We start from the raw sequence: 19,687 nt of genomic DNA, 5'->3' as shown, positions 1-19,687 counted from the left end.
AAAATTCTAAATAGACTATTTCGTTCAGATACCGGGGAATGTTTTACCGCCGGAATTGCGCAAATCTTCAGGATTATACAAGAGTATAAACCCTTTAGGAAGTGTGGATTACAAATTCAGAGCACTACATTATTGTAGTGTATCTACGCATGCGACTTTTTATATTGTTTCGCAAACGTTATGTAATTTGTACACTTGAGATTGAACGGAATATTTAACATTTTGAATTTAACTCAAACTGAGAGGTAGTTCTACTTTAACAACAGGAAGCGTCGTAACCTTTAACGGAAATGACGTCAACTGGATTAGGGAAAGGCTCAACTGTCAGGGAAAATGTACATCTGAAATAGGAAATAACAAGCTTGCTTTCATGAAAAGAAACATAAAAACATTATTCATAATAGTGAATAATGACGCTGTATATGTTTAACACGTGTTTTTTTACGTGAAGAGCAATCTTGCAGGGTAAGTAAATCCGCTATATTGGTTTGTAATGTAAACTTCCAAACATCCCAGCTCACGGCTTTGATATCCAAGTTCTAGCTAGGTTAGTCTACTACTTACTACTGTCCCGCAGTGGGCATAAACCAGTTTGTGAAGTATGCCGTTTGTCTCACTGTGTGCCCCTTAAACAGAGTCCATTAAATGATGGCTAATATACGAACAACTATGGAGAATCTGAAACAAAGACTAAAGATTGACCTCCTGAGAGAAGTTGGCCGTCAGTATCCAGTTTTTTGTTTTCTTCTGATGTTTATGCTTTCGTCAACTATACTTCTCAACCGGTGAGCTCTTATTCAGAATATAACTCTTTTATGCACTTCTTACCCGAGATAGATATAAATACAATACAGTTACGATGCCTTAACGTACCAAAAAGTGGCTGTTATTTTGACCCTGGATGTTTTAACAGTGGCGGTATCTGATCTTGCTCCGGTTCTAATGTTTTATTAGGTATCTACACATTCTGATGGTGTTCTGGTCCTTCCTGGCTGGTTTGATTACATTCTATTGCTCCCTTGGCCCAGAATCCCTGCTGCCAAACATCCTCCTCACTATAAAGCCTAGACACAAAGTAAGACATTTGTTGTAAGACAATTTTAATAATACACTGAAAAAACACATGAATGTGGGGCATAACAGGAGTAAGTCCTAAATTCCACATCAGTCTAAAGATGTTGGAGTGGATTTGGGTTTAGCTTCAGATAGGTAGATATAAATAACAGTGGCAGCTACTGCCTGTAGTTATGGCCAATGTAAAACAGCTTCAAATCAGCTCATTCTAGGATTCAGCCGTCTTCATTTTACGAATGTTTCTTTTATTCTGCAGAAAGAGGAACTACAGGAGTTATTTCCATCCGGGCACAGCTGTGCAGTGTGTGGGAAAGTCAAGTGCAAACGGCACAGGTAGGAATGTGACCAGATAAGGTGGTATTTTGTAAACACTGCTTTTTAGAAGTTGCATTAATCTCCCTCTAGTGGTCATGATGAATCACTGCAGACAGTGATGTGCTCTAATTTTGGAAATGCATTGCACTTTTGCAGACCAACGTTACTTCTTGAAAATTATCAGCCATGGTTGGGCTTAAAAGTATGCTCAAAAGTGGACTCTTCCATATCTGAGGTACAACAACAGATAAATGAGATATTATAGCTCAACAGTAACCAGTCAATAACTGGATGTATGCATAGATTAATTTTTATTTGTTTTGTCCCTTGCAGTTGCTTGAGTTGGTTTTGGAAAATGTTGTGTATCCTTGGTATAGGTGAGATGAATAATACAGCTTGATTTATATATTTTTGGGATGATGATGAGCATCAACGTGAAGTGAACTTTGCTTCTCTCCACTTCTCAGGGACATCACAGATGATGAGGATTGCGTGGATGAACTGAGAATGACCTTACGCTTCTTTGCGGCCGTTATGATTCGACGAGCTCAGAAGGTGAGCAACCTGCTCTCTCAGATGAACCAGTCAATGCCTTTCATTTCCCATTTCATCCAGATGTAACAACAATATTTACACATGAAGTGTGTAGATGAATGTAAAAATTAACATTGAATGTGTGTTGTGTAGGTGGACGTACCCTCGGTTGTTGCTGGTAAAATGATGAAGGCGACCATGAAGCATATAGAAATAATATCAAAGGCCTGGGGAAAAGGTTTCCTTTTTTCTTTTCTTCAATCTTTCCAAAACATTAGTAGGGTATGCAATATGAATATGAATGTATTTAGCTTCTCTCTCTGTCTCTCTGTCTCTCTGTCTCTGTCTCTGTCTCTCTCTCTCTCTCTCTCTCTCTCTCTCTCTGTCTCTCTGTCTCTCTGTCTCTGTCTCTCTCTCTCTGTCTCTCTGTCTCTGTCTCTCTCCCTCTCTCTGTCTCTCTCTCTCTGTCTCTGTCTCTCTCTCTCTCTCTCTCTCACCAGTGAGGAGCTCAGAGAGTCTACAGCAGGCTGCTCTGGAGGAGTATGGCCCAGACCTGCATGTGGCTCTCCGCAGCAGGAGAGATGAGCTTCTCTATCTGAGAAAGCTGACAGAGATGCTGTTTGACTACGTCATGCCCCCTAAAGCCACTGACTGCAGGTAGGCGACTCATGATACCTGGATCAGAAATAAACACCTGCTGGGTTTGTATTGACTAGTGTCCCTGAATGGTCAACAGAACATCTTGTTGCATGTTTTTCCAGGTCTCTGTCTTTGTTATTGCGAGAGGTTATGACAGGCTCTGTGATACTCCCCACTATGGACTTCATGGCCGACCCAGTAAGCATAACCCATCTAATATACTGTATATGTAAATAACAATAATTCTGTACAAACTCAGTCTAGACAGTCAACCAATTCATTTCCTTTTAGGATACCGTGAACCACATGGTGCTGATATTCATTGATGACAGTCCAGTGAGTAAAGGTTTAACTTTCCAGTCATGTCATGGAAGGCGTGTGGTGATGGTGTGGGATGTGAGCTCATCTTAACTGTGTACTCAGCATGAAGCAGCCAGCGAGCCTTCCTCTGCCCTGGTTCCCTTCCTGCAGAAGTACGCTGACCCACGGAACAAGAAGGCATCTGTAAGAGCAGGCCTCATGCCTCGGTTAAAGCACACAGGAACAACGACATTATTATATTATATATAATTATTATATTGGCATTTTGATGTGTTTGGTCGTTTCATTTCAACCACTAACTTGCAGTCGGGCCTGTCCGTCCGTCCCCCCCCCCCCCCCCCCCCGTGGTCGTCTAGGTTCTGAAGCTGGACCTGAAGGAGATCAGAGAGCAGCAGGATTTGCTGTTCCGCTTCATGAACTTCCTGAAGCACGAAGGGGCCGTGCATGTGCTGCAGTTCTGCCTCACTGTGGGTAAGTGCATGTGCTGCAGTTCTGCCTCACTGTGGGTAAGTGCATGTGCTGCAGTTCTGCCTCACTGTGGGTAAGTGCATGTGCTGCAGTTCTGCCTCACTGTGGGTAAGTGCAGTTCTGCCTCACTAAGTAGGACTCCCTACTCACGACGGCTCAGGTGTCACATGCTACTATGCAATTTTTTAATGACTTCCGTAACAATAGTGAGGAAAGGGCTGAAGAGTCACACCATTTAAAAATGCGTCAACATGATGCTGAAAGAAACATATTCGGTTTGGTGGTTAACTGTTGCATCATTTCATCCAGAGGAGTTCAACGACAAGATCCTGTCTCCTGATCTGAGTGATGCTGAGCTGCAGAGGTTACATGGGGAGGTGCAGCACATCTATGAGACCTACTGCTTGGAAGAGAGCATTGACAAGATCAGCTTTGACACCTTCATTGTAGAGGAAATACGCAACAGTAAGCAACCTACACTGAGCACAATCACAAGTCATAACCCCTCAGGATGACGTCATACTCCCTGTCCTCCCTGTCTTCTCAGTTGCTCAAGGTCCATACATGGGCGTGGTCAAGTTGCAGACCATGCGCTGCCTGTTTGAAGCTTACGAGCACGTCCTGTCTCTGCTGGAGGGAGTCTTCACCCCGCTGTTCTGCCACAGTGATGAGGTGAGCCCAGGCCACACCCACACAGGCCCAGGCCACACCCACACAGGCCCAGGCCACACCCACACAGGCCCAGGCCACACCCACACAGGCCCAGGCCACACCCACACAGGCCCAGGCCACACCCACACACGCCCAGGCCACACCCACACACGCCCAGGCCACACCCACACAGGCCCAGGCCACACCCACACAGGCCCAGGCCACACCCACACAGGCCCAGGCCACACCCACACACACCCAGGCCACACCCACACAGGCCCAGCACACAAAGTTAGCAGCATCCAGGGCAGGAAGTGGGATGTAGTGACAGCCTACATCACCACGGGGTGAACACAGAGGCTCTCAAGTTGACCACAGCTCTGTGTGTGTTTGTTTGTGTGCAGTACTTCAGGCACCTCCTCAGAGGGGTGGAGTCTCCGACCAGGAATTCCAGAATGAGCAGGTTGGTAACCACAGTTAGAATGGAGCTTGTTTTGTGTGTGTTGGAATAAGTAACATATTTCATGGCCACAGAATTCAAAAGTAAAAAAAAAAGGCAATTTGTAGCCTTTGTCAGTGTTTCCCCTGGCAACCTACTGTATGGTTTACTGTGCCTGTTATTCCAGGAATAGCCTGAGTTTCGATGATATGAGGTAAGTATGTTTTGGCATGATGCAGGTCAATGTCTCCCGGCTGCCCGGTTTGCTGCATGCAACTGTTACTGCCTGGATAGCAGTAAAGGAAACAAACTGCTGTTTTTGACAGTTTGGTGCTAGTTACTTAAACTGTTGGGCTTTTGCGAATCAGTGCTTGGGTTTTGAATGTTTATTATGTGCTTACTAAGCCCTTATCCTGACATCCTTAAACATCTTAACCCTCAAGACAGTCAAAAACAAGTTAGACTTAGAATCTACTTTTTCTTACAGTATTTCTGTAGACATTATATTTTTCAATTCAGCTAGCATACTATATATTCATGCTAGGGCTTAGAAATCATTTACTGTAAGCTTCAGCTGCAGAATGTTCTGTGTAAAGGGGAGAAAGATGACCTTGTACCTGACTGTCATGCACATACTGTGAAATTCTCCTTGTCCCTTGATGTTCTTTGTCTGTCTGTGGTCTGTCCTTGTGTTGTACTTTGTACCATAGTTGTCTTGTGTATAATGAGCACCAGTTACCTGCTGTGGGACATTGTCCCCTATTTCAACCTACATTGGTTGTGCCTAATATCCCTCCTACATATACATTAAGTCATTTAGCAGAGCGACTTACAGTAAGTACAGGGACATTCCCCCCGAGGCAAGTAGGGTGAAGTGCCTTGCCCAAGGACACAACATCATTTCGCACGGCCGGGAATCGAACTGGCAACATCAACATGCACTCCTGCACTCAACATTTATACCCAAGACTTCTTGTACTGTTTTCTGTTTAGACTTGTCTCATTCCATAAGCATGGGCTTGTACTATAAGCAGCCGTACCAGTCATTGCCTGTGTGTGTTTCTGTTGTAGTTGCTGCTTGCATTGGTAGAATGTGTCCATCTTTGTATTTCTGTCTCAGCTTGGCATGTTTGCTCTCCCTAGCCAAAATATAAAAGTAGGCTCAAATCATTATGCAAAATATATTTGCACACAGCACATGATGGAAAGGTATCAGAGCAGTATTCTGGTTTATTTGTTGTATTTCTGAAGGTTACATGTTCAATGTCACTGTGTGTTTGTACAGAAACATATCAAAGCGGGGGGAGACATTTGGAATCAGCAGGATTGGAAGTAAAATCAAAGGAGTGTTCAAGAGTAATACCTTGGAAGGGGCGATGCTGCCCTCCTATGCCATGGTCGATGCAGAGGAAGACCTGGTGAGTGCTTCCTCCCCAAAAAAAATCTCCAACTTTTTAATCCTTAACTAAAAAGTAATCTACAAACTATATTATTCCTAAGAAAGTATTTGTACTTTGTTCTGACTGTGACGATATTATGATGGCTGCCATAAACAATCTTGAAATTATTGTTTTATTGCTTTGATGTGTATTTCATGTGTCTGTATGTTCCGTCCGTGCTGTACAACAAATTGCCTCTTAGAGGACATACATTCACATTTATTCATTTAGCAGACGCTCTTATCCAGAGCGACTTACAGTAAGTACAGGGACATTCCCCCCGAGGCAAGTAGGGTGAAGTGCCTTGCCCAAGGACACAACATCATTTGGCACGGTTGGGAATCGAACTGGCAACCATTGGATTACTAGCCCGATTCCCTAACCGCTCAGCCACCTGACTCCCTGACATGACATGAAAGTCCACCACCAGCCCTCCTCGTGTCTCCTGGTGTGTTGCAGGTGGAGGAGGCTACAGTGGTTGTGGAGGATGAGTCTCCTGCGGAAGCATCCAGCATCCCGGGGGTCCTGAGAAACCTGTCGGCCTGGAGCATCTCCATCCCCTACGTGGATCTGTACGACGACGAGGCCAGGAGAGAGAGGATCCCTGTGTTCTGCATTGACGTGGAGCGCAAAGACAGGAAGGAAGGTAAGAGAAGCCTTGTTCCGGTACAAAACGAAGCTGTGTAAAATAATGGAGGGAAAAGACTGAGTGGTCTGTGAGGCTAAGTGACTGTTTTCCTCTCTTTCTAATTCAGTGGGGCATGAAACTGAGAAGTGGTCCATCTATAGGAGATATCTAGAATTCTACGTGCTAGAATCGAAACTCACCGAATTCCATGGTAAGTGGTTATAATCCCTTTTATATAACCCAGCAAACAAATTCTCTTTTGACTGGCTTTGGCATGAAAAACATGAACTTGTTTGATTTGAAACACAACTCCATTCCACACAGTCTGTTTTTCTCTTATTGGTTGTGGTCCTGAATTGAATGAAAACTGTCATTTGTTTACACAGGGTCGTTTGCGGACGCCCAGCTTCCTTCCAAAAGAATAATTGGACCAAAGAATGTCGAGTTCTTGTCTTCTAAGAGGGAGGAGTTTGAGGAGTATTTGCAGGTATATTCCCACCAGAGCACAGTAATCATGGCTATGTTTGTGTGAATGTTGATGTACTGTACGTGCTTATTGTTGGAGGTTTTTCCATGCTTGTGTGTTTATCCAGAGGCTACTGCAGCACCCAGAGCTGAGTAACAGCCAGCTGCTTGCTGACTTCCTGTCCCCACACAGTATGGAATCTCAGTTCCTGGACAAGATGCTGCCTGATGTTAATCTGGGTAAGACGTCTCTGTACAGTTCAGCACAACACCAAGACAATTCATTTGAGAACTATTGATTTGTGTATTTTCTTCTTTTTTACGTTTCTTTTATCTCTGATTGTTAAACCGCAGGTAAAATTTTCAAATCTGTTCCTGGAAAGCTTATGAAAGAGGTAGGAAAACAGTACCTCTGTTTGGCATGAAAAACATGAATTTGAGTCTTGATTTGAAACACAACTATATTCCACATGGTCTGTTTTCTCTATGCTTCGTTCCAGAAAGGGCAGAATTTGGAACCATTCATCCAGTCTTTTTTCAACTCTTGCGAGTCACCCAAGCCCAAACCCAGCAGACCAGAACTGACCATACTCAGCCCCACAGCCGAGTATGATAAGAAGGCGAGTCATCAACCACCAGCTTATCCAACTCCCTGTTCACAAACTGATCATCTGTCGTGACTCGAAATCTGGCTCAACATTTACATTTTGTTCTTTCGGCAAACGCTTTGACCCAAAGTGACGTACAAATAGCGCATTCAGAAAGTACAGTAGATGATTGAGAAGGAGTTTGTATGACTGATACTCCTATCCTCGTTTATAGCTCGTCAACAACCTGTTCAGGAACAATGCAAATCTGTCTGAGAGTGTGGAGAGGAAGCAGAACCAGAACTACTTTATGGAAGTGACCACAGTTGAGGGAATGTATGATTACATGATGTATGTGGGTAAGTGATCCAAACACTTTGTTTTGTGGTTGGATTCGACCATTAGCGTGAACTTTAATAAGATCCAAGTCATAAAGGGTCAAAATCGTTAATCTCCACAGGAGCAGATCACAACTTTAATCACGTAATCAATGTGGGGAGTTAAGTTGGTGAAGCTGCTTCTCACTACAGTTGTGTTGCCTGGCAGGTCGCATAGTGTTCCACATGCCAGAATGGTTGCATCACATCCTCTCAGGAGCGCGGATCCTGTTCAAGAACACATTCGAGGCGTACATGGACCAGTACATGCAGAAGAAGCTGGAGAGGGTTCTCCAGGAGCACCGTTTGGTGTCTCTCATCACCCAGCTCAGAGGTGGGTGGTCTGTGTGTAGCCGGTGTGTGCTGAAACTCACTCTTCAAGTATGTAACAGGCCACCCGCGTCAAGAATTTCTAGCTTTTCGTTGGCGTAGTTGGTAGTGGTGGCGCTTGGGAAGTCAGAGGTGGCAGGTTCGACTCCCGTTGGGAGGGAACATCGACCCGTATGCCTCGACGGAGCTTGCAAGACCACGTCTGTTACATGTGCATCCCTCTCAAACACCAGGGACGTCAGAGGTGTGTGGTGAACTCTAGTAAAGCGGTTTGAATATTATCCCATGAAAGAGCGAAGGTTAATGTGTGTGTTGGAACGGGGGCATTCAATAATCGCCCACTCGAGCACTTCAGAGTGTCGGTGTTAATATTATTCTTGTTCCCTTCCATCTAGCCCGAGGCCCAGACAATAGAACTGTTTTACTGTGACTCCTCACTCTGTGTGGTCCTAATGAATCCTTGGAGTGCCCTCCTCTGTCAGACCCTCAGGTGCCTCAGACTAATGGTGAGGTTTTGTCTCAGATGCCGTGTTCTGTGAGAACAGTGAGGAACGCTACACAGAAGACAAGCAGAGGAGAGCCAAACAGACCTTTGAAGAGATGATGAGATACTTGCCAGGTTCAAATGAAACTTTTTTTATTTTCCTTTCTCCCCTCCATTCTTCCATTGTGTGTTATGTAATATGTAGATGTTCTGAGCTTTGCCAAGGTTGATGTGGGCGATGGCTTAATGTGCTTAGACATCATTTTGGATGTCATTAGTAGCTCCTAATCCCTCTTAAGTACTAGCACTAGTAATCATGTCTTTATTTAAAGTACCCCTCTCGCACTTGCATGTCTGTCAATTGAACCTGGTAGATCAGAGAGTAGATCTGTAGAGTTCTGATTTGGGTAAATGTGTTTTTAAGAGGCAGTTTCCTGATTTTGAGGCTGCGGGGACTAGATTCTTGTTGTCTGTTTACCTTCTGCAGACATTGTGGTTAAGTGCATTGGCGAGGAGGCCCAGTTTGAAGGCATTAAGCTTCTGTTTGAAGGTTTTCAGCAGCCACTGCTCAACAAGCAGGTAAGATGGGAGCGCTTTGAAGAGGATGTCACCAGCATCTAATGGTATCAAAACCAAAACTAATGTTTCGTGTTTCTGTGTGGTCTCATTAGATGACTTACGTTCTGCTGGATATTGCTATTCAGGAGCTCTTCCCAGAGCTCAACAAGGTGAAAATGTTTTTACAATATTGGTCTGTGTTGTTTTATTTTCCAAGTCATCGGTAAATAGATATGTCTAATTGTATTATCGTCTAATTTTATTATTGTTCATTTATGTAAGGATTAACCAAGCTGAAAGGATTCTCAGCTTCAATAGATTTTACTGGGCTGGCTGTGGACTGACACAGCTGTTTCTTTTCTCCACAGACTGGTAGACAGAGTGAATCCACAGACTGGTGGACAGAGTGAATCTGGTCACGGGAGTGAATGGATCTAAAGCACAGCTGCTTTAGCTGAAGAACATAGGTTCATAGGTTCCTCAGCTAAAAGGAGTTGCAGTACACTAACAAATGCTGATGTCCCTGGGACCATATCAACATTCCAATGTAAAGTAATCCACTAATAAAGTATATTTATTGATTTGATTGGGTTGTCACGTCTGCACTTGTGATATAAGTTAAACTTCTCGTATTGAGTGACATTGATTAGAGGAACATGTCTGTTTTTACAGAAGTAAACCGGTAATGTTTCCCTCTTATGAAATGCGAAGGGGGTCCCTTTCAGACTTCCAAATAACCCTGTGTCTTCTCAAATCGAAAATGAGTCAGTGCCGTGACTGTGACCTGCTACAATTTCCATCTCTGTTCTCATTCCAGTCAATTAAATCTCTGTCAATCCAGTTTTTCTCTAATGATGTATTTGGTAAAACGGCAGAACAATAGATCTACTGGAGCCATGAGATGGCCTTCAGGAGTCTAATTACTTCCCCCTGAGAATGAAAGTCTGTTGTGTGTGAGATCAGGCCACTTAGGAGACTTCCTCTGAAAGGTTTCCCACAACACCCTGTGAGACACGATCTCAAACAAGGGGGAGAGAGGGACTTGAATTCCATTCTTTACAGACACACTACAGTACAGACCACCACACAGTAAATAGTCTGTCCAAAATACATTTAATTTAATAATTTAATTTGGATTTGACAATGGTTATTTTATCCTTTACTACATTGTAGCATGTGATTATGAATTTTTTTTGTGCCATAAAATACACTTTGCTTCCTCCCCTTTCTTATTGTTTCCTGAATAACATTTGTTTCCAAGCAGTCTTATCAAAGTTGTTTAGTTACTTTATAACTTTGTAACTATGTCTATGAACATATCATTCACCAGGTTATGCTTAAACAGTCACAGATGGGAACATTTCATTTGAGGGTTTTTTAAATGTAATGCAGAAAACAAAATGTTTCACATGCATGGTATTCACAAGTAACACACATACATAGGTCTTGTGATAAACTTTCTACATGTTTTTAAATTTCAAGCAAAAAAAAAAGGACATTGGGTAAGCAATTTGGTTTCTTGCCTTTTAACAGTAAAGCTGCAACAAATAGGTATAGCTCTCTAAATGTTTAAGAATGTTTATTAACATTCAGCTTCAAGAGACATGCCTATCTATTATGTCCATAAATATTTAGTGGGACAGAGCTTGGATACATTCTGCTCCTATTGCAAAATGTTTTAGTTTTTTTCTGGACTCATATCCTAATGATGCAGACATGGTCATAGTTATGACATATTCTACACAGATGCTAAGAAACTATTTGAAAGTGAGCTTTGTAAACAAATTCTGCTGAGATAAAACGTTAGAGGCTTTGAGTCAGGAGCAGCCCTACCAGAATCAGCAGAAACATGGACCCAGATCCTCCACTGGATGAGCTGAACATCCTGATCCTCCCCTCCACTGCTGGATGCACCTTCTTCCTTTCTGAGATGTAGCTGGCCAGCACAGCAATGTCCAGATCACCTAAAGCAGAGTTACACACTTTCTGAGATGTAGCTGGCCAGCACAGCAATGTCCAGATCACCTAAAGCAGAGTTACACACTTTCTAGATTTAACTAGACTAAACTGTCCTGTCAACACAGTATCAAAAAGCACAGAAAATATGCAACAAACAGAACTGTTTTTTGGGTGTGACACAAAAACACTGGTTTATAAAATACCTCTCCTTGTTAAAACTAATACAACAGTTATGACTCGACACTTAGGTTTGTATGAGGAACTTTTGAGTCACAACAAGTAATTATTTTGGCTCTCGACAAAGGCGTCGCATTTTTCTCTCCCTCCCCTCCCCTGACCTTCCCTGCTTGGCTTCTATCGTATTGTCTTGTATACTCGAGACATTCTCCGCATCACTCTCTGAAGCAAGAAACATGGAATTGATAGGCTCGACTTGGAGACCATAATGTGTAGACGCGGCCCCGTAACCAGCACAGGACTTGGCCAAGGCCGTTGCTGGAACAACAACCCCCCTGGAGAGCGCTGCAGTGAGACTCTCTTGTAGTCAGAATGTATGTGCCTATGTGCTGAGGTGTTTTTTCCTGTTCCCACACTGTACTCCTCTAGGAGCATAGTCTGGGGGTTGACTTTTTCTCCTCTCCTCTCCTCATGTTTCTGCTGAAATTTTTCAAGAGGGCGCTGATAATGGCTGCCTTGGTCGGTATCTTTCGGCCAAAGTAAATTCCTTGTCTGTGCAAACTTTCATGGCGAATAAAAACCCATTCTGATTACCACTGTCATGTTTCAGCCTCTCCTCCTTAATCATAGAGAAGCCATCTCCACCTTCCACCAGGTATGAAGGCAGGACCATCTTGTACAGCCTGTTGGGATCCAGGGCTTCAAAGATGGGCACACGACAGCTGGTACACAGGACACTGACACTCTGCACACGCTCGCCTGGAGCCCTGGACGTGTCGTATTCCACATGGAAACCTTTTGGGTAGAAATGAGTTAACCCTTGTGCTGCCTTTGGGTCATTTACATTTACATTTAGTCATTTAGCAGACGCTCTTATCCAGAGCGACTTACAGTAAGTACAGGGACATTCCCCCGAGGCAAGTAGGGTGAAGTGCCTTGCCCAAGGACACAACGTCATTTGACACGGCGACTTTCTGATTACTAGCCCGATTCCCTAACCGCTCAGCCACCCGACTCCACAATGACCCAAAGGTTCACAATAACCCATTGTTGTGCTGCGACAACTTTACCCAATACGAAAACAAATAAAAAGCATTTTCTTTTAACCTTCGCGCTGTAGGGGGTGTGAGACAGACCGATGGTTAAAAGAAAATGCTTCACTTTTTTTCGTATGAGGAAAAGTTGTCGCAACCCGTGGGGGGGGTCACAATGACACGAAGATAACACAAGGGTTAAACATTTTAAAACAATGATACAGCATGTCCATCTATGAACATTACATTTACATTTAGTCATTTAGCAGACGCTCTTATCCAGAGCGACTTACAGTAAGTACAGGGACATTCCCCCGAGGCAAGTAGGGTGAAGTGCCTTGCCCAAGGACACAACATCAGTTTGCATGACCGGGAATCGAACTGGCAACCTTTGGATTACTAGCCCGATTCCCTCACCGCTCAGCCACCTGACTCCCATTAACGTATGCAGTTGCGCTCATGAGGTATGCACGGTAAATGATTAATTTTTTTGTGTCGATCGCGTTGTAATGTCTGCTTTTATAATCAATCTGTTCAAAGTCTAAACCGACGGTAGTCCCCTCTGTACAGTATTGTCCGACTGTTATCTTTTGAGGATAATGTATGTATGAGTGAGGAGCTGGACCTCAGTGGGCTACCTGACACCTGGAGGAATTCTCCCGTGCTGCCTCCATATCTTCTGACCGAGTGCTCAAAAACCTTCAGCAACGTGGTTCCCTTCATCTGCACCATGTCAAAGGTGCCTCCGAACGGCAAGACAGCGATAAGGTCCTCCATTGTGATGGAACCTGAAGAGACAAACATTTTGGATTGTTTTAACACTCTCCCTCTTTCCCTCGATCACAGTTTCTTCCTCCCCCCTCTCTTTCTCTCTCTTTTTCTCTCTCACACACACATGCGGACGCACCATTTCGGCTGCGTTCATCGATAGATGTTCGGATGCCTCCACCATTGAGGATGCAGGAGCTAACATGATTCCACTGGAGCTCATCTGCATATTTGATGTTGTGGTGTACCTACAGTGGGAAATGATGGTTTCATGACAATAAGTATACAGAAGTATTATGCAAAAGTTCCTGGTTGTTTTCTTGAAAGGCATTTTCTAGCACATACCATGGCATCACAGATCAGATTACCCAGGTTGCATTCGCGAAATCGACATTCTTGAAACGTGCCGTTGAGGTAGACCAGGGTTTGACCCACATACTGGGAGGAGTAGTTAGCCAGGTTCTTCTTCCACTCCTGGACGTCAGCAAGAATATCAGGATCTTAAGAGGAATTCAAACTAAGGTCAAGTTATCTGCAAGAACACATACACACACATTCAGATGAATATGGAAATGAGGAGCTTCGTTCCAACCTTCTGGTACTGTGCTGTCCAGCAGGATAGGGTTGCCTGTGGCCTTGAGGACGTCGCCAGTATCGCTAAAGGTCACCTTGAGGTAACCCAGATATTTCCCGAAAGCGTAGGCTTGCACAACAGGGACATCTCGTCCATCTTCAGATTTCACCAGGAAAGGGTAGAGCCCAGCTGGGACCTCAGAGGAAGGTGCCTGCCCTGTCATAACAAACTGGGGTTGTTGTTTTTTTAAATACAGTTGAGGATTACTAGTTCTTAACAAATATTTCAAAAAACTAAACTTGGTTGAAACAAATACAAAGAAACCTGTAACTTTTGCAACAGATGAAAAAGGCAAAATTGTTTATACTTGTGAACATTATCTTTATTTGTCATTTCTACTTTTAACAGTCAGATCCAAAAGTGAGATTTGACATTTGAAAAACAGTTTTCAATTTTTTCAGTGGGGTAACATTTGTTATGAGGAAAAACAGACTATGGTGAAGCAAGGCCTGGATAAGAGCGTCTGCTAAATGACTAAATGTAAGGCCTACCCGTATATAAGAAAGTATTGCTGTGTCCTCCGATCACCACATCCACACCACTCACCCTTCTGGCAATCTCTTGGTCCATAGCAAAACCAGAGTGGCCAAGGGCAATGATCTTGTTTACTCCGAGAGACAGTAGTTTGTTCACCTGAATCTGCAAGGCACTTACCTCCTCCTGAAACTGTACATTTGGACCTGTAGCAAAAATAAACGACACTATTGCATAACTAAAAGGCCTCCATGTGAAGAAAGACCCATACAGAAGCAAGGAGAGAGTATTGAACAGATCAAAGTCTGAACTAGTTTCAGAAGCACATTGGCATGAAGAGAAACAGGTGATTGATATCTACTGTACCTGGCTGTGACAGAGCAGGGGTTTCATGTGACGTATAGCCCACCACACCGACCTTTTGAGAGTCTACTTCAAATATCTTAAATGGGAAGAAATGACCGCTCATTTGCGGGGCTAGTTTGTCATCTGGCTTGATGTTTGCACTGAGAACAGTGCATTGCACATTTTGCAAGAACGGCTTGATCAGTCCTTCCACTCCGTTGTCAAACTCATGATTCCCAAGAGCCTAAAACACAAAAACAAATGATGCCCCAACTCTCCATTTGTGTTTGTGTTCCATCTATGGAACATGGGGATTTGAGCATCTGTCTAGACTAGTACCATACCTCCCATCGGACGTCAAAGATTCCATGCGGAATTCCCTGGAAATTGCTAATAAAACAAACTGTCCTTTCAATATTCTAAATAGTAAAACAATGGCACCCACAGTCTAAAGAGGGAGATCCACCGATAATGTCATTTATTTCAGAGGCAGACATCTAAACAAACAACATTGATATAAGTCTTATAATAACTAGCTGTCTATGCGTTTTACTTTGGGAGATTTATTTGACTATTTACTATTATACTACGTATACTATCAAACGGAACGGTAGTGTATTATTCTATGAATTGTAGGCTAAGCTATAGCTACTTAAATATTTTCTTAAATGTTACATTTTTTAAACTTGGGTAATTCTCTTAAAACGTATTAAATCTTAAAGACTACACAACAATCACGTGTCTAACGGACATAAATTGTTTACCATTGCATCGTATCCGAGTTTATTCATAAAATGTGCAGCCTCCGCACCCTTGTAAAAATTAAACCAAACAGTTCCCTGAAACTGATCACCAGCGTCTAGAAGCATCACGTTCCGCTCTCTGCTACGGATTTCTTTTATTTTAGAAAATCTTCTCGCCACACCAGCAAAACACGACCCCTTCGTGCATTTTCCCGAATCGATATTTGTTTCTTCAACTCTGGCATGCACATCGTTGGTGTGGAGCAAAGTGAGATCCCATGCTGTTACCGAAACATAGATGCAAAAGTAGACCAAGCACCGAAGTTCTTTCATCTTCTTGTTTCAATGCAATTTTACTGTCTTTTTGTTTCTTCTTTGCCTCAAAACTGACGTCAAGACACAGCGTGAGCGTAAGCTTCCTCCTGTCTCTCGCAACATTTAAATGTCAGCGCATTATCTCATGGACCAAATTGTTCACAGTATATATTGGCCACGCATACTACGTCGACCTAATATAAAAAAACTGATGCGGTGTGTTTACGTGCAGTGCTCATCGTCGGAGCACGCGAAGGCAGTGCCCTTTAGCAACTTTGTCACAATTTTATGGCCCAGTGGACTAAAATTCAAATGCCCTGATACGTTATTTATTATCCCATTGCATAGCGCATTGACGGCGCAAGCTACCAGTGCCCGTAGGCAGCCACGTTGGCGGTGAATGCTAGCTAGAGCAGTGTAGTGAAAATGCTAAAGCATTGGCGGTCCATGGCTCCATGCTGACTGCAGCTCAATGGGCAAGCGCCTTTATATATTTGATTAGCAATATTTTATTAGCGTTACAAATGACGCTGCAAGTCTCTGATTCCTGAGCAATACTTCAGGCAAATTTCACCTTCATACAGAGCTCGGATCTTTAGATAATCAAGCTACAGACAGACACACGTTCAAGGTTCCTGCAATGATACTGACTCTCAACCTAGTCCTCCCTTCCCCTATCTAATACCCCACACTATAGTTCTTTAAGAAATATTCTGGGAATGAAGAATTATGCCAGTGGCTCTTCTGCAGTGATAAATTACTCTCTCTGTTAATACTACAAAGTATGCAACATTGAGTTTTAATTTATATTTAGACAAGAACATTAGCCATGAAACAAACATATCAAGGTAGTAATGTCTAACAAACATGTCCCTGCTCTGAATATATGCTTGTAATCCTCCAATAGATTACACACTTCTTGAGAGTGTTTTTGATCAAAACCAAGACCTTTACTTTCTTTTAAACAGTACAATAGGGTGTTCCCCTTTCCTGACTGTTACATGAATTGTGTAACAGTAGTTTACACTGGGATCCACAGATCACCACCCTTCCCCTTGGAGCAAGAGAGAGATAAACACTGGGTGTGCCACTGGTTAATCATCACAAGGAAGAGGTTAGTCATGGTTAAAAATTATAACCATGACTCTAGCTGCCACCACAGATCATTATACTGTGACTTTCTTCGAGTAGTTTCCTTTCTGATTTGGTATAAGTGGGATTCACCAGTACAGAGCTTCTTGTAAGAGGAACCCAGGATGTTGTCTCGACAGAGACATCAGCTTCAGTGTGTTTCCAGAATTTTCTGAAAGCTCTCTGACATTTTGACATTTCAGTTTGATTAAACTTGTATTTACTAGGTGAGTCCCCTGTTAAAACCTAACTATGGAAGGTCAGCAGGGATGATCGTTTCTCTAAGCTGTTTTATGGCTGAGAAGTATCATGAAAAGAATCCAAATAAATCAAACCTTTTTTATATGTGAATAAACATCCCCAACAATCGTGCATTTCAACATTTCCATAACAACTCATATGTAGGGATTGTGAATAGGCCTATACCTATACCCATGACTTACAATTATGTAAAAAGGAACATTTTTGTTAAAATGCAATGGAATCTGAAATTGGTGATGATATCTACTGACCCACAAGGGGGCAGTAGATGGTAAGGTATGAAGACCCTGCAGCATCACAGTTGAAGCTCATTATTTAATGAGCCATTTGTTGCATCGAGATCCTTTAATTACACATGGACAAGACAATAAATAGACAATTAGGGAAGGTTGTGTTAAGTAGTAATCTTAGTATTCCTGTTATGGAATGTACAGGGTATCTGATGGCTTGTGATGTGTGCAAGAAATAAATCGCGATGCGTGTGTGGGTTTGAAACCCGGCAAGAATCCTTGCCCCATAAAAACATAATGAATAAAGAAACACAAGTCACAATACGTTTGACCTTAGTCTTAAGTGTGGGTCATTAAAGCTGATGCAGAGAGAATAAAAGCCTTCTTGTATCCTGTGACTAAGCATCAGCAGCTCTGTATCTAACAGATGGCTGAGCGGTTATGCAGTTGGGCTATTAATCAGAAGGTTGCTGGTTCGATTCCGGCTGTGCAAATGACGTGTCATTGGGAAAGGCACTTCACCCTACTCTCTCCATATCCAGCAAAACATTTCCAAACACTAATCCACCGTTGGTCTTGCATCATTTCAGTCCGCTGCCACCTTTGACTGGATTGCTCTGCAAAAACACCTCCAACTGGACAAACTAATTTCCATCCCTGCCTTCAAAGAAACCATTTCACTCATCCTCACTGAATCCTGTTAATGCTTTCTCACCTTTTAACTCCTACCCTGGGTATCTTGTTGTCGATTCATCCCCATGGTTTGTCTTTTGTCTGTTGCCAACTGCCTAGTTTGTCCTCCTGTTTTACTTTTGTTGCCGGCTTTGTTTTCTCACCTGCCTGTATCCTTTGTTCATACTTGCCAGTGTCAGCCTGTGTCTTGATTGTGGTTGTTGTAAATAATCTCTGTATTGCTTAATATTTTTTATCCCCCGAGTCCATGTATTACTAATGCCCTGGTTTGTTTAACCTGCTTATTTTTTTTAGCTTTTTTCTTTATGTCTGTACTGCTGTGGTTGTGTGGCGTTGTGCTTTTTAACCAGATTTTCTTTCATTACATTACATTTACATTTTTTTTACATTTAGCAGACGCTCTTAGTTAAAACTTGCCTCGGGGAGAATGTACTTACTGTAAGTCACTCTGGATAAGATCGTCTGCTAAATGACTAAATGTAAACTAATGCTAATGATACGGTTGGATGAGGTAGTCTGATGGACACTGTCAGTAACACAGGGGCTATGTCACCACTAATGATCAGCTCTGAGGAGCTCTCATCAGCACACGCTCCTCGTTACCGTGACCTTCGTCTCCGAGCAACCAGACTAGGAGCAGGAGGAGGAAACACGAGGAGGTTCAGAGATGCTGGTGTAGAACTGTGTGAGGGGGACCTCCGTCTGCTATAGTGAGCGGGCCTGCTCCACCTGAAGATGGGCTGATGGGAAGGGCAGGTCCTTGAAACCAGAGAGTTGGGGATGAGTGACTTTCATCATTACTACTGACTCTGTTCCTCTGTGATAAAGCTTGTTGGATAGAAGGGCAATGAACAGATGCTATCAGATGGGAGAGGGAAGACAGGCGGAGTGACTGTGTTCTGAGGTCATCAGAGATGATAGCTAGAGGAGGTGTGAGATTGAAACTGGAGTTGAGAGAAAAATAAATTCAAAGGGTATTTCAAAGGGATGCAGCAATTTGATTCCCAGTATATGCTTTCAGGCGCACACCATAAATGAAGGTTGAGAAAACACAGGCTCTATAAAGGTACCTGAGCTGAGCTTGTCTCTACACATGGTCTTAACACAATAGATAAACAATCTATTAAATAGATAAACATCCATGAAAAGCATTTTAGAGAAATATTAGAGAATATATTCTCCAGTATGCTAAATGTGACACTTAATAATACTTTTAAAATAATTTATAGTTAAATCGTAAACAATGAGATGGTAGCCACCAAACTTAACTGGGATACGTGTGCTGTCAATGTTATGACTACCAATATTGATCAGAACTACCATACGCAAGGAAAATATTAATATGGATATTGAATTAGCTTAGTTAAGCTAGTTCAAAGGCAACAATATTGACATAATGGGCCAGCATGGGTCAGCATGGGTCAGCATGGGTCAGCATGGGTCAGCACGGGTCAGCACGGGTCAGCACGGGTCAGCACGGCCAGCATGGGTCAGCATGGGTCAGCACGGCCCAGCATGGGTCAGCATGGGTCAGCACGGGTCAGCATGGGTCAGCATGGGTCAGCATGGGTCAGCACAGCCCAGCATGGGTCAGCATGGGCCAGCATGGGTCAG

At 43.1% G+C, this 19,687-nt stretch overlaps 2 protein-coding genes across 5 annotated transcripts; one reads left to right on the top strand and one right to left on the bottom strand.

The window, feature by feature from the left end:
- Nucleotides 1-305: 305 nt before the first annotated feature.
- On the top strand, nucleotides 306-9,895 carry snx14 (sorting nexin 14). Of its 3 annotated transcripts, XM_067242403.1 has the most exons (30): nucleotides 306-465; nucleotides 636-785; nucleotides 955-1,075; nucleotides 1,331-1,407; nucleotides 1,546-1,624; nucleotides 1,723-1,766; nucleotides 1,857-1,944; nucleotides 2,077-2,161; nucleotides 2,424-2,580; nucleotides 2,685-2,760; nucleotides 2,854-2,898; nucleotides 2,986-3,066; nucleotides 3,240-3,354; nucleotides 3,661-3,816; nucleotides 3,899-4,023; nucleotides 4,407-4,465; nucleotides 4,629-4,655; nucleotides 5,727-5,859; nucleotides 6,340-6,526; nucleotides 6,636-6,719; nucleotides 6,895-6,995; nucleotides 7,102-7,213; nucleotides 7,328-7,368; nucleotides 7,474-7,593; nucleotides 7,796-7,919; nucleotides 8,107-8,271; nucleotides 8,791-8,886; nucleotides 9,239-9,330; nucleotides 9,423-9,479; nucleotides 9,678-9,895. In XM_067242403.1, exons 2-30 carry the CDS (start codon nucleotides 646-648, stop codon nucleotides 9,717-9,719), a joined length of 2,829 nt encoding a protein of 942 aa, XP_067098504.1. In that variant the 5' UTR covers nucleotides 306-465; nucleotides 636-645; the 3' UTR covers nucleotides 9,720-9,895. The 3 variants fall into 3 exon arrangements, with proteins under 3 accessions (XP_067098504.1, XP_067098505.1, XP_067098506.1); XM_067242404.1 differs by lacking the exon at nucleotides 4,629-4,655; XM_067242405.1 differs by lacking the exon at nucleotides 8,791-8,886.
- A 508-nt stretch (nucleotides 9,896-10,403) lies between these two features.
- nt5e (5'-nucleotidase, ecto (CD73)) lies at nucleotides 10,404-15,940 on the bottom strand. Of its 2 annotated transcripts, none has more exons than XM_067242406.1 (9): nucleotides 15,465-15,940; nucleotides 14,722-14,944; nucleotides 14,373-14,561; nucleotides 13,840-14,037; nucleotides 13,593-13,747; nucleotides 13,369-13,495; nucleotides 13,118-13,267; nucleotides 12,040-12,240; nucleotides 10,404-11,273 (listed from the first exon to the last, which is right to left on the bottom strand). In XM_067242406.1, exons 1-9 carry the CDS (start codon nucleotides 15,774-15,776, stop codon nucleotides 11,113-11,115), a joined length of 1,716 nt encoding a protein of 571 aa, XP_067098507.1. In that variant the 5' UTR covers nucleotides 15,777-15,940; the 3' UTR covers nucleotides 10,404-11,112. The 2 variants fall into 2 exon arrangements, with proteins under 2 accessions (XP_067098507.1, XP_067098508.1); XM_067242407.1 differs by having other exon boundaries at nucleotides 13,387-13,495.
- Between the last annotated feature and the right edge of the window lie 3,747 nt (nucleotides 15,941-19,687).

The sequence above is a fragment of the Osmerus mordax genome, chromosome 8 (assembly GCF_038355195.1).
Source record: "Osmerus mordax isolate fOsmMor3 chromosome 8, fOsmMor3.pri, whole genome shotgun sequence".
In the NCBI taxonomy this organism is placed as follows: Eukaryota; Metazoa; Chordata; class Actinopteri; order Osmeriformes; family Osmeridae; genus Osmerus; species Osmerus mordax.
This window is presented reverse-complemented; position numbering and strand designations above follow the sequence as displayed.